This window comes from Lipotes vexillifer, unplaced genomic scaffold (genome assembly GCF_000442215.2).
Source record: "Lipotes vexillifer unplaced genomic scaffold, Lipotes_vexillifer_v1.1 scaffold2106, whole genome shotgun sequence".
Lineage (NCBI taxonomy): Eukaryota > Metazoa > Chordata > Mammalia > Artiodactyla > Lipotidae > Lipotes > Lipotes vexillifer.
In genome coordinates, this window is record NW_006775310.1 from 104322 (window position 1) to 119308 (window position 14987).

Consider the following 14987-nt stretch of genomic DNA (forward strand, 5'->3'; position numbering starts at 1 on the left):
GGCCTCTCCCGTTGCGGAGCACACGCTCCGGACATGCAGGCTCAGCGGCCATGGCTCACGGGCCCAGCCACTCTGCGGCAGGTGGAATCTTCCCGGACCGGGGCACGAACCCGTGTCCCCTGCATCGGCAGGCGGACTCTCAACCACTGCGCCACCAGGGAAGCCCTGCCCTGGGTTTTAGAGACAAGACATGTTTCATTGCTCGCCGTGTTCAAAATCTTCTGTGGCTTATCTGTCCCCTCATTTATTCTTCTCTTTGACATTCTTCTTGTCTATTCTTCAGTCTCTTACTGCCTAACATGTAGGATCATAAGGACAATTTACATTTTGTGAATAGATGTCATGTTGAACATTTTACATTATTACTGCAGGCATTCCTACAGCAGCCTGAGAAGTAGAACCTCCTTTTGGATAGTGGAACCTACCACTCTCACTTTACAGTTTAGGAACCTGCAGCACAGATGAAAATACCCCAGGGACACACAGATTTTGTATCCAGGATTGTCTGATTCCACTGCCTATGTTTTTTTCAATTGAGATATACCAAAAAAGTCACCCTTTTACAGTGTACAGTTCAGTGGTATTTAGTGCATTCACATGCTTGTGTAACCATCACCACTGTCTAATTCCGGAACATTTAATCGCCCCTGCAAAGAAAATGTACCCATAGCAGTCACTCCCCATCTCTCCCTCGCCCCAGCCCTTGGCAATCACTTAATCTACCACTGTGTTTCTGGATTTCCCTATTCTGGATGGACATTATATATGAATGGAATCATATGACACATTGCCTTTTGTATCTTGCTGCTTTTGCTTAGCATATTGTTTTCAGGATTCATCCTATTGTAGCATGTATCAGTACTCACTCCATTTTATGGCTGAATATTTTCCATTGTATGTATATACCACCTTTTGTTTATTCATTCATTAGTTGCTGAACATATTTGAGTTGTTTTCACATTTTGGCTATTGTGAATAAGGTTGCTATATAAACATTCATGTACAAGTATTTGTTTGAGTGCCTATTTTCACTTCTTTTGGGTATATACCCAGGAGTATATACCCAGAATTGCTGGGTAATGTGGTAATTCTGACACTTTGAAGAACCTCCACACTGCTTTCCACAGCAGCCACACCACTTTACATTCCTACCAGCAATGTATGAGGGTTCCAGTTCCTTCATATCCTCAGCAACACTTGTTATTTTCCTTTTTTTTTTTTATTATAGCCATCCTAATGGGTGTGAAGTGGTATCTCACAGTGGTTTTTTTTTTTTTTTTGCGTTACGCGGGCCTCTCACTGTTGTGGTCTCTCCCGTTGTGGAGCACAGGCTCCGGACACGCAGGCTCGGCGGCCATGGCTCACGGGCCTAGCCTAGCTGCTCCGTGGCATGTGGGATCTTCCCGGACCAGGGCACGAACCTGTGTCCCCTGCATCGGCAGGCAGACTCTCAACCACTGCGCCACCAGGGAAGCCCTCACAGTGGTTTTGATTTGCATATCCCTCACGGCTAATGATGTGGAGCCTTTTTCATATGCTTACAGACCATTTGTATAGCTTTTTTTAAACGTAAAATTATCCTTGTAAGCCTGGGAAACTTGGTCATGAGGTGTATTCAAAAGAATTTTAGGGTTCAATTTCCTAATAATTTTATTAGGATTTTTTCATTTATATTTATAAATGATATTGGTCTGTAATTGTCCTTTCTCAAACTATTCCTATCTTATTTTGGTATAAAGATTCTACTGGCCAATCTCACTTATTGGTTGAGGAATGTTCCTTTCATTTGTCTCCTCATTGGAATAGTTTTTCTAAGCTTTGAGTTTATCTAGTCTTTGAAAGAACCTATCTTTAAACCTTATAGGCCTGGTGTTTCTAGATGGGTATATTTTAACTATTGAAATTTCTATCTGTAGTGACCTTTTTTTTCAACCACTGCGCCACCAGGGAAGCCCTGTAGTGAACTTTTTCTATTCTTATGTTTATTTATGCCTTCTCTCAGTCTTATAAAAATTTGGTCCATTTTGTCTTTTTAAATTACCAGCTTTTAAGAAAAAATGATAACAAATAAAATGATAAAGAATAATAAAAGAAAAAAGTCAGCTTTTGACTTTGTTTTGTTAAGGAACTTTTATTCATTTCTGCTCTTTTTAAAAATTTTTTTTAAGTCTTTTTATTGAATTTGTTACAATATTGCTACTGTTTTATGTTTTTTGGTTTTTTGGCCCAAGGAATGTGGGATCTTAGCTCCCCAACCAGGGATCAAATCTGCACCCCCTGCATTGGAAGGCGGAGTCTTAACCACTGGACCACCAGGGAAGTCCCAATTTCTGCTCTTTGTTGTTTTCTACTTCCTGTTATCTTTTTTTTTAACTTCTTGAACACTTGACACATTAATTTTTTAGTCTTTTCTATTTGCATCTGAGTCTATAAAGTTTCCTTTAAATACCACTTTAACTGCATCCTACAAAGTTTGATTTTTAGCATTTTCTTTATCATTCCATTCTAAATATTTTAAGATATTTCAGGGAATTCCCTGGCAGTCCAGTGATTAGGACTGTGTGCTCTCACTGCTGAGGGCCTGGGTTTGATCCCCGGCTGGGGAACTAAGGTCCTGCAAGCCACGTGGCATGGCCACAGGAAAGAAAAAAGAGAGAGAGATTTTCATTATGACTTCTTCTTTGTGCTGTGAATTACTTAGAGCTATTTTAGAATTTCCAAATATGTTAAGTTGTATGTTTGATATGGATTTCTAACTTAATTGCATGATAGAGAACATTTTATGGTACCAATTCTGTACTGAGACTTGCTGTGTGACCTATTTTGTGGTCAGTTTTTATAAATGAACTCTTGAAGAGAGAACTATTGGATGCAGTGTTAGAAAATGTGTGTGTGTGTTAGATTAAGCTGATTACGTTGTTCAAATTTTCTCTGTCCTTTTATATTATTTGGTGGCCTTGATGTATCAATAGTTTTACAATTATATTAAAATTTCTCACTAGGTAGACAGATTTGTCAGTTTTTTCTTGTAGTTCTGTTAATGTTTGTTTGAAATATTTTGAGAATGCCTTGCCCACATATTTCAGGACTGCTTACCCAAAGCAGGCCATGGTGTGGCTACAGTTGTACCTTGACTCTTTTTTTTTTTTAATTTTTTTAATTTTTTTTTTTTTATTTGCTGTATGCGGGCCTCTCATTGCTGTGGCCTCTCCCATTGCAGAGCACAGGCTCTGGATGCGCAGGCTCAGCAGCCATGGCTCACAGGCCCGGCCACTCTGCAGCATGTGGGATCTTCCCGGACCGGGGCACGAACCCGTGTCCCCTGCATCGGCAGGTGGACTCTCAACCACTGCGCCACTAGGGAAGCCCTACCTTGACTCTTGATTATGAAACCAGTAAAGTTACCATGAGTCTTGTGGCTACTTTCACTTCAGAATGTCTTGTTTATTGAAGTGGAAATTTCTGAATGAGAGGCTGAGTAGTGCCTGCTCAGTGAAAAAAAACAAAGCAAAACAAAAACAAATAAGCACTTTATTAGGGACACACAAGTTTGGAATTGTTTCCTTTTCCTGGGAATTGTTCTTATTATCATTATGTAGTGATTCTCTTAATCTCTAATAATGGTTTTTACCGTAGATTCCATCTGTCTAATATTAATGTAATACATAATACCAATAATTTCCTTACTAGGTTCTCTGTTACCAGTCTCTCTCTCTCTCTCTTATAGTTCATTCTTTTTTAAAACATTAATTTATTTATTTATTTATTTATGGCTGCATTGTGTCTTTTTTTTTGAATTTTATTTAATTTATTTTTTATAAATTTATTTATTTAATTTATTTATTTTTGGCTGTGTTGGGTCCTCGTTGCTGCGCGTGGGCTCTCCCCAGCTGCGGCGAGCGGGGACCACTCCTCGCCGCGGTGCACGGGCCTCCCACTGTGGTGGCCTCTCCTGTTGTGGAGCACGGGCTCTAGGCTTGTGGGCTGAGTAGTTGTAGCACATGGGCTCAGCAGTTGTGGCTCACGGGCTCTAGAGCGCAGGCTCAGTAGTTGTGGAGCATGGGCTCAGCCACTCCACGGCACATGGGATCCTCCTGGACCAGGGCTTGAACCCGTGTCCCCTGCATTGGCAGGCGGACTCTCCACCACTGCACCACCAGGGAAGCCCTATTTATTTTTTTATACAGCAGGTTCTTATTAGTCATCCATTTTATACACATCAGTGTATACATGTCAATCCCAATCTCCCAATTCATACCACCACCACCACCACCACCACCCGCCGCTGCTTTTCCCCCTTCGTGTCCATATGTTTGTTCTCTACTTCTGTGCCTCAATTTCTGCCCTGCAGACTGGTTCATCTGTACCATTTTTCTAGGTTCCACATATATGTGTTAATATGTGATATTTGTTTTTCTTTTTCTGACTTACTTCACTCTGTATGACAGTCTCTAGATTCATCCACGTCCCTACAAATGACCCAATTTCATTCCTTTTTATGCCTGGGTAATATTCCATTGTATATATGTACCACATCTTCTTTATCTGTTTGTCTGTCAGTGGGCATTTAGCTTGCTCCATGACCTGGCTATTGTAAATAGTGCTGCAATGAACATTGGGGTGCATGTGTCTTTTTGAATTATGGTTTTCTCTGGGTATATGCCCAGTAGTGGGATTGCTGAGTCATATGGTAACTCTAATTCTAATTCTTCGTTGCTGTGCTCGGCTTTCTCTAGTTGCGGTGAGTGGGGGCTACTCTTCGTTGCTGTGCGTGGGCTTCTCATTGTGGTGGCTTCTCTTGCTGCAGAGCACAGGCTCAAGAGCGCAGGCTCAGTAGTTGTGGCTCATGGGCTTAGTTGCTCCACGGCATGTGGGATCTTCCCGGACCGGGGCTCAAACCCACGTCTCCTGCATTGGCAGGCAGGTTTTTAACCACTGCGCCACCAGGGAAGCCCCCCTCTTCTTTTTTATGGAGGTAAACTTTATATTCAGTGAAATGCATAGATCTTAAGAGTACAGGTTGATGATTTTGGTAAATTTATATACCCTTATAACCACCACCCGAGTCAAGATATAGAATATTTCCAGCAGCCCAGAAAGCTATCTTGTGCACACTTCTGGTCAGCCCCTACCCATCATAGGTAACCACTGTTTTGATTTCTACCATCATAGATTAGTTTTGCCTTTTCTTGAACTTCATGTAAGTGAATGATACATTACAGACTCTTATGTCTGACTTCTTTCACTCAACCTCGTATTTTTGAGATTTAATCTTATTTATATATATATCTGTAGTTGATTCTTTTTTATTACTGAATAGCATTCTGTGGTACGAACATATCACAGTGTCTTTACTCAGTCTCCTGTTGATGGCATTTGGATCATTGCCAGTTTGGGTTGATTATGAATAAAACTGCTGTAAACATTCTTTTACAAATTTCTGTGGACATGTTTTCATTCCTGTTAAGCGGGTGCCTAGCAGTAGAATGCTCAGTCATGAGGTAGGTAGATATATGTTTAACTGTATAGGAAACTGCCAGCAATATTTTGCTTACTCTTTAATAACGTTTATCACAAAAGTTGTATTGATTGGTTTGTGTCTCTCTTCGGTGGGGCTGATAGCTCTTCAAAGCTAGGATATCTCTTATTATTTATATTTATGCCAGTGCCTAATACAGTGTCTGGGACATATTTGGTGCTCCACAAATGGTGAGTAACTATAATTCTTTCTTTGTATTGCTTTTATGGAATTTATCACATGCTCTCTTATTGGTTGTATTCATCTTCTCTATTAGTTTGCAAGCTTCTTAATGAGTAGGAACTTGTTTTATTCTTATTTGCATTTCCCAGAATATCTCCCACATTGCTTTGAAAATTACTTGTGATGTATGATTGAATAAACCAGCCTGTCACCTAGAAGGTGAAGACCCTGGGTCAAAAGAACAAGAGAAGTTTGCCTTCTGTCTCTTCTGATTGGGAAGAAGGAGAGAAGGAAAACCAGGCAGAGCTTCTATTATATCTGTTGCCCAAATGTGGGAGGTGGTTGTGCTCACTGAGACTTTTGACCTGGGAAGAACATTTTGTGCCATTGTGATTTGTCTAATCTGCCTCCATTCCAGGAATATGTTGCAGCAGTGAGGGAGGGGATTTTACTTTTCATTGGTGAGACTGGTCCCAAAGCAGGTCGTGTGGATCAGTAGAAAGTTTTAATTAGTATCGCATCATACACTGACACTAAATTAGGTTTTCACTTTGCAGGATGTGTTGCTTATGAAAGAGAGGAAATGTAGTATTTGAATATTTGGTATTCTGTTCTTATTTTGCAGTTAAATCCAGATGTGAACGTTTTCCAGCGGAAATTTGTGAATGAAGTTAGAAGATGTGAAGAAATGGATCGAAAGCTTCGTATGTGCATTTTGGCCTTGTCTGATGTTCCTTTAGTGAGCCATTTGTCTTAAATTAGAGTCCTCTTAATAAAGGAAGAAAATACGACAGGAGGAAAAGAAAAGAAGAAAAATCTTGCAATCTGGTATAAAGATGAATTTCTTGTGCACGAGTAGACGTGTGGTGTTTGGGCTAGGTGTTGCTTAATAGAAACTTTGTTTGAGATGACAAGGCTGCAAGCTGAAAAATACTGGTTATTTTTTTATGGGAAGGGTTTTATGGCAGTACTACACTGTAGAATTCTGAGAGGTAGAACCCAGAACACCATCAATTTTAGATGTCAGCAGAGCTGCCTTTTAAATTTTTTTTTTTTTTTTCCGGTACACAGGCCTCTCACTGTCGCAGCCCCTCCCGCTGCGGAGCACAGGCTCCGGACGCTCAGGCCCAGCGGCCATGGCCCATGGGCCCAGCCGCTCCACAGCTCGTGGGATCCTCCCGGATTGGGGCACGAACCCGTGTCCCCTGCATCGGCAGGCAGACTCCCAACCACTGCACCACCAGGGAAGCCCCAGAGCCGCCTTTTAATTTGAGCTATTTATGAGGGAAGAATCTAACATTTATTAAGGTCCTATTGAGAGTTAGGGTGTTCATATACTTTACTTCGTTCATTCCCCACAATATTCCTTCAGGATGGGTGATTTAGTACCCATATTTAGTAAATGAAGAAACCAAAGATTAGAGAGGTTAAGTGACTTGCCCAAGAACGTAAGCTGTCATGATGGGATCGGTGTTTGAATCCAGGTTGTCTGTCTTCGAAATCCAAGATCTTGCTACTATACTATGCCAGCTTTCAGTTAGCTGTTAGGTGAATTTAGTCCCCGTGCTAAAAACTAAGTCAGTAGTTATTACCTGACACACTTTTCTCTTCTGGTGTTTTGGGGCCTTATTCTGTGCTTTGTTTTTTTGTATTTTTTAAGTCAAAACTGACCTGTTTTCAAATTTAATGAAACCCACATAGGCTGGAGTTGTCTCACTGGTGCTAAGTTTCAAATATTCTACTGAATCGCACTCTTCTGTAGCTCCTCTCTGCCAACAGTATCTGTGACCAGAACCGTCATACAGTAGAAGTCACTAAGGGTAGAGAGCTGACACAGATGAGGACCAGTTTTAATATCAGAAGAGGGAAAGAAGACAGTAGTGGGATGATAAACCTGTTTGGGGTAGCTGTGCTTTAGAGACAGTAGGGTAGGAGGAAGAGGAATGTGGAGAAAAAAGGATTTATATGATCTGCCTTTTTTATGTAAAAGTGTCTTTCTTAGAACGAAGCTCTTTTTAGCCAAGTTTGGGGTCTTCTTATTTTTTTCCTCAAGTATTGGCAATTCCAGACATGTGCAGCTAGACATGAATGTTTCGATTCTGTCGTTCTAGGATTTGTTGAGAAAGAGATAAGGAAAGCCAATATCCCAATTATGGACACTGGCGAAAACCCGGAGGTGCCCTTCCCCCGGGACATGATTGACTTAGAGGTAAACATTTCTTCTGAGGAAGCCAGATAAGTTTCTTTCTATTTAAATGCAGAAAGTAATTTTCTGAGTAGTTGGAGAGTAGAATAGTTCTTGCTGTCCTTGTCTGTTGATTGCAACAGTGTTGTCTATTGATTGCAAGTTTCTTGTGGATGGGATTTAAATGAATTTGCTTTTTTATGGTATAAAAAACTCTGTGGTATCTCAAATACTATCACATGCGACTAAATAAATGTTTATTGGATCAATGTTAATTTATCCAGTAATTTATTAATCTCATAGACTAAATGAATAGCCTTTCATTAACTTTTCAATAATTGTTTCATCTATCCAAAGTCCCCTGAGGAATTTAACCAAGTGTACAACAGAATCTATAGATAAAGAAAGACGATTTTAAGCCAAAAAGTTTTCATGAAGAAAATTGCCCTGGTAAAAACACAATACAGTTGTCCTTCAGTATCTGAGGGGGATTGGTTCCAGGCTGTCCCTCGGATACCAAAATCTGCTGATGCCCAAGTCCCGTATATAAAATAGCTGTAGTATTTGCATATAACCTATGTACATCCTCCCATATACTTTAAATCATCTCTGGATTACTTATAATACCTAATACAATGTAAATGCTATGTAAGTAGTTGTAAATCCAATGTAGATGCTAGGTAAATAGTTGCTGGTGGGCAGCAGATTCAAGTTCTGCTCTTTGGAACTTTCTGGAAAATGTTTTTCCCCAAATATTTTCAAACCATGGTTAGTTGAATCTGCGGGTATGGAACCCAAGGATACGGAGGGCTGACTGTACTTGCTGTGTTGTTCAAAGATACCTTTGAACCACCTGGGTGGTGAGCGTTTTGTGGGATGGATGAATTCATCTGTCTTTCAGAGCAAGCATTTTGAGCTTCCTTTGAGTAAATTGGTTTTGTTGTTGTTGTTGTTGTTTCTGTAGGCCAATTTTGAGAAGATTGAAAATGAACTGAAGGAAATCAACACAAACCAAGAAGCTCTGAAGAGAAATTTCTTGGAACTGACTGAATTAAAATTTATACTTCGCAAAACTCAGCAGTTTTTCGATGAGGTCAGACTATTGTTTCTTTTAATATTTGAGCAGCTGATATTACACCAGCACAAGTGGGCCATATTTTTATTCCAATAATTATTTTAATTTGCTAGTTTGAAAGCAATACCATTTCTGCACCCTGTTTTATTTGAAGAAATGTCAGATTATGTTCGATTTTTCATGCAGTACACAGTCAGCCATGGTTTTGTATAATTTTGCATTTTCAGCAATTTTTCATCTCAAGATGGGGAAAGGAACCCTAAAATAGTTGTATAAACATAGTTAGATGAAATTTTTACATTTTAAGGTAAGTATATGCTTAAAGTTGAAGCAATAGGAAACAGTTAGTTATACATGAAATTATAACAAAGGTTTAATCTCCAAACCTTTTGTCATTAACTTTTAATTTTTATCCTCTATGTTTGCTTTTCAACCTCTGAGCACATTTTTAAGTACTCCAGATTGCACATCACACTTAATTTTTCAAGAGCTTTTCTTTATGTTGTTTGGAAAATTGGTAGGATGCCTGTTTGAAATTCCTGGATTTTCATATAAACTCAACTTTATTACCTTGTAGGGAAAAAATGTTAATAAGTTCCTGGGTTAAAAATGTAGGTGACTGAGTTGCCAGGTGACAGCTTTCTGAGGTGATCCCATGGAAAGGATTGGAATAAGGCTTTCAGAAGGCTTCCTTCTCCTAATTAAACCTGAGAAGGGGGAGTCTTAGCTTTCAGCCTGGACGTGCTTTTTCTGATGGCCTAAAATATGGGTAACTCTCTTTTCAATAGGTGTCTTTTCCACCAGATTAACAACATCAGACATTTCAGAGATTGTCCCAGTCACTCTTCAGTGTACCTTCCCATAAGTTCTTTATTTCCTTTGCTCAACAACAACAAAAATTAGCAAAGCTTTTGAAAAACAGAAGGCCCATTTTAGTTAGCATCTTATATGTCCTCAGTTTTACTTGTAATTTCTGTCTTTTGAGGAAAGAATAAGTCTCACTAGCTCTCTAGACTGGAGCAGGGGGTTGCCAACTAGCAACGTCAGCCTCACCTGGGAACTTGTCAGAATGCAAATTTTAAGTCCTCACACAAGACTTTTTCAGTCAGAAACTCTGAGGGTGGTGCCCAGCCCAGCAATCTGTTTTCACAAGGTGATTCTGAAGCATGCTAGTGTGAGAACCATGGGGCTAGAGAAAGTCAGCTGAAGATGTGATACATTCCTTAGTAACTAAGGATGTGACTCAGAGAAGCCATGCTTAAAAGGATCTGTTGGAGCCAGGGAAAGGAGAAAAGCTCACAGGAATTTAATTGCCCAGTCTTCCTGAGAATCAGGATCTGGCTACATACCAGGAGAGGGTTGGTGTGAATATTCAGTTTGCTCACTGAGTTGAGAATTTTGAGACTGATGGTAACTTCTTTCACCAGTCCCCAATATCACATTAAAGGGTGTGGGACAGTGTGATTAACTCTTTCCAGGTGTTACAGGTCTTTTGCAACAGGCACGACCACTTATGCCCAATGGTTTTGATAAACAAATAATCTGGAATTCCAGTGTACTCACTGTGAAAACATTATTGTGTTTATACTCATTAATTCACAGAGCATTTGAAGAGCACCTACTGTTTGTAAAGCATAAGATGGGTAAGACATGGTCCCTATGTTCAAGGAATATGTCACTTACTCATATCAGGAAACATCCCTGAACACAGTGCCTCCCTATGCTCATAGATGTGTGCTTTTCTATACATGTCCAAGGTGCTGCCCACAGATCCAAAGTAAATCTGGCCTCAAGGTCAAAGCTCAGTTACTTTTATCATTATTTGGGACTTAATTCTTTTACCCTCTCCCCTCTTTCTTTCCCTTTTGATATAGCCTTTAGTTTACTGCTGGGATGTTGCTGAGATGTATGAAAATGTTTTTCATAACCTCCTGAGTTTAAGGATTGGGATAGGCTTCCTAGTCTAGTTCATTCTGGTAGAAATTCTGAATAAAGACTGACAAATGGACTCCCTTAATGGAAATAGTTTTTTAAACTGTTAATTTTATAATTAAAAAAATAGTAAAAACAAAATAAGAGGATATATAAAATAGATAACTAATAAGGACCTACTGTATTGCACAGGGAACTCTTCTCAGCACTCTGTAATGACTTATATGGGAAAAGAATCTTAAAAAGAGTGGATGTATGTATGTGTATAACTGGTACACTTTGCTGTACAGCAGAAACTAACACAACATTGTAAATCAACTATACTCCAATAAAAATTTTTAAAAAAATAAGAGGAACCACTTGGAAAGATGATATAAGATTTTAAAATTGTAGCTATGGGTTTAGGAATTTTCTTTGTGATTAATAGGTCTAAACATGAAATACTCATCCTGAGAAGGCAGACATGACCTTCGCGCCCTATCCATTTTGCATTGTTTTCCCCCTCCTACTTGTGCAAAACATTTGTTTTTAATCTCTGGAAGTACTTTTGAGCACGAGGCCTTGGCTGTGAGCGGTTCTTCTGTTGCTTTCGTCATCAGTCCCTGTCACTCCCCTGTGAGGAGTCTTCTGGCCAGCACCACTCCTCCTTTTCTCTACTAGTGCCCAGTCAATGTCTTGCCCGCTCTTACCATTAGCTCTTAGTCTCAGCCAGGTCCCTTTCACTAGCCCCTGCACTGCTGTGGCCATACAGCAGTCTCAGGTGTCACTACCATGATAAGAGACAGGGCCTCACGGAGTTAAGCACGTCTGCACATGTGAGTGCACGCTTTACTTAATGCAAGAGATAAGGAAACTTGGGACTCTCAAATCTCAGAGATGTAGAATTTCATGAGACTTTCTTCCATGCCTAAGATTATAATGTTTGCAAGTGGCCTGAAACACTACCAATTTTAAACCCTTCTTTTTAATATAATTTGGTGAATATGATCAGTAATTTACAATAATGAGTTAGCAGAAAATGGCTAAATCAGAAGATGATTCTTTGCATCTCCAGGCATAGGGCTTATGATTGGCCAAGTGTGTAGAAAGGGAGAAGTAAACATATATTGAATATTCTTATGATTTATAATGATTAAAAATTTGATTTAGCCATTTCTTATCCAGAGCATTTAAAATGACTTGTTAATGATTATCCTTTTCTCAGTCTTCTTGCTTATGAAGAACTGTAAGAGCTGGAGAGATTTCTCTGCATCTTTTACCATAAGCACCATAACATATGAGAGCGTAAAGAAGACTGGAAAAGTAATGGTTAATGGCATGCAGATCCCTGCCTTCCTTTCCTTCTGAGTTTTCCATCCATCTGCTTTCTTTACTTTTCTTTCCCATCTGCCATCTCCTTTGGGGCTTGAGTGAATACCTTAGGTGAAGAAATATAATTTCTTTCTCAATGTAGATGGAAACAGAAGTGTTTGCTCTTGGTAATGTAGCTTGAACTGGATGTGCCACTTACACTGAAGTGCAGAAATAGAACTACTGAAGTTCTGCTGCTTCCTTTTTTCAAGGCATGGCTTTAGTATTCCGACGGGGGAAAGGGTAAATCAGAGGGCATAGCAAGTAATTTAGAAGAACCTTGGCAGTACTTTTATTAGAGAACCCAGATTAGTATTTAGATACTTGATGACATGGTTTTCAATATTGCTTTAAAGGCCCTCAGTTAATGGTTGTGGACATCTAGTTTCTCATCAGGCACAATTATTTCATTTGACAAATTTTAACTTTCCTCTCTAAGACTTAGGATTCTTAAGTATGAAATAGTGAAATTATTAATTAGAATATTATTGCAAATTTCTATTTAATTTTAATTCTGCTGGGGTTTTATTGTTTTTTTAATTCCCAGAGAATTCTGGATATACTCTTTGGAGTAGTCTAGTTGCTAAACACTACTTGCTGTTCCATCAGTTTTCCCCTTTAGAGCACATATGTTTGCACCGAGTCTGATCTTTATGGTTTACGTAAACCAGGTCTTGTGAACCGTGTGGGGAAGTAGACAGGAGGCTTGTGGGTAGTAGTCAGTTTCACTGGTTTTTGGCAAGGGACATCCTAAGAGCAAGTTGAAAGGCAGTAGTCACCTGGATCCTCAAAACAAGTTGCCTGTGGCTTGCAGTCAGCTGATCTGATTTTAAGTAGAAACAAAAAGAGCCCCCTAAGCTTCCGTTTGAGGGCAAGTGGTAACCTGTGCCCCCATTATCTCATCTTAAAGTTTTCCAAATCTCATGACAGTATTTCTCTGCACTTCTGGTGTACCCAGTGCCTATCCTTCCTTTTTTTTTTTTTTTCCTTTTGGTTGTTGAGAGTAGATCCTGCTTCTAGAATTTACTTCCCAAACAATTGCTTTCACTTGTTTAGACTTATCATCTGGTTTATACTCAGTTCCCCACCCCCCACCCTTTGACTTTACATTTATGGTCCTATGACTTTATCAAGAGGGGTTCCCATGTGCCATTTTTTCAATAGTGGGGTTGACAGAAATAGAATCAAATTGAAATTTAGAGTGAAAATGATAGAGAAAAATTCTCCTGATTTTTTGTTTAGTTTTGCTTTTGAAAATGAAGATTATTCTGGCTTACTTCTAGTCTTTGGTCAAACACGTAGTGCATGGATATTGAAGTTGGGGAGGTCAGTCAGTGGAGAAGTCAGTTGGCCTTCAGTTTTTAGGGTAGCTTCTCCTTCCTGATGAGAGGAAAGGTGGTAAGATGTATTATGAAGAGAGAGACTAGGAAATGTAGACCTACATCGGAGAAGGTCCTGCTCCTCCTTCATTTTATTGTATAAACTGTCATGGTGGAAATCATTTTAAATCTAAACAAACTAGTCCACATGCTCTATATTGGCTTATTATCTGTTACTTTTTCTTCACTTCACTTGATTTAGATTGTTGGCTTAAGCTATGTTCTCAAGAATCCTTAAACTGTAAAGCGTACGTGAACTTTTTAATATTCCTAGATTCCTGGTCAGAAACTAGGACATTCAGATACGTTTTCACTTTTCCTTCCCTTTATTGATGCAATGGAGGCTCATGCCTGCCCAGCTATTGTGCTTCTTATCCTTTTGGACAAAGAAATACTCTTTAAATCCCATGGTTTGGAGCATTTTTTACAGTGGTCATGCTGAAAGTTCTCATGTTCTGAATTTTTAAGAGCATGGAAAACTTAGAAATCTGGAGATGCCCCTTCTGTCTTTCTCCTGTTGAAGACGGTGACAACGCCGTGCTTTCTTCCTTAGAAAGAGAGTCTCCATCTTTTGCATTCTTACCCAGAGAAAATTCTAGCTTGTAGCTGCCTGTAAAGTTGGTGTTGAATGTTTCTGCAGAACTGCCTTGTTTTTGCTCAAAAGGAAGAAACAGTTCAGCTTCTATCCATATGCAAAGGTATTTCTTGGTACTTTCATGGCTCATTCAGGGAAACATAAGAGAAAAAATGATTTCCACCAAGTAACAGATTTATACAGGTGTTACCATCATTTAATGTTTTTTCCTTTATTCCTTATTTCTAAAACCATTTCCCCAGATGCTTTACTGGGGTAATTCTGCTTCCTTTACCTCTTGTTTCTTTCCTTTGTTTTCTTCCCCTGTTCTTTTTGTAGGTATGTCTTCTCTTTTGGTGTTTTGGGTTTTTTTTCATCTTTATTTTCTGAACTTATCTCCTGGTTCCTCGTTCCCTGCATGCCACTAACTATTTTCATTAGATATTAATTGATTTGTGAATTCAGGCTGAATTGCATCATCAGCAGATGGCGGATCCAGACCTGTTGGAAGAATCCTCATCCCTCTTGGAGCCAAGTGAGATGGGAAGAGGCACGCCTTTAAGACTTGGGTATGTACCACTTCTGTACTCAGTGGGGTCATGTTCATTTTTGCTTTTCAAAAGAGCGGTGAGGCTGGGCATTCACTTGCTTCCAGGATGCCCTCTCTTCTGAGCCCATTGCGAAGTGTTGCTAAGTTGTTTTGCATTCGGTTCCTGAGTTGTTCTGTCAACCCTCTGCTGAGTCCAGGAATCAGACTTTGGCAGCCCTTTTTTTTTTTTTTTTTTTTTGGG

At 39.5% G+C, this 14987-nt stretch overlaps 1 protein-coding gene across 4 annotated transcripts in view; it reads left to right on the plus strand.

The window, feature by feature from the left end:
- ATP6V0A1 (ATPase H+ transporting V0 subunit a1) overlaps positions 1 to 14987 on the plus strand; it is a 54384-nt gene that overhangs the window by 6939 nt on the left and 32458 nt on the right. For 2 of the 4 annotated variants that reach the window (XM_007449845.1, XM_007449846.1), the window contains 4 exons: positions 6327 to 6405; positions 7813 to 7910; positions 8851 to 8979; positions 14683 to 14765. In XM_007449845.1, the coding sequence (XP_007449907.1) occupies positions 6327 to 6405; positions 7813 to 7910; positions 8851 to 8979; positions 14683 to 14765 (389 nt within the window). Of the gene's footprint in view, positions 1 to 6326; positions 6406 to 7812; positions 7911 to 8850; positions 8980 to 14661; positions 14766 to 14987 lie in introns of all 4 variants that reach the window. The other 2 variants (XM_007449844.1, XM_007449843.1) reach the window with 1 other exon arrangement.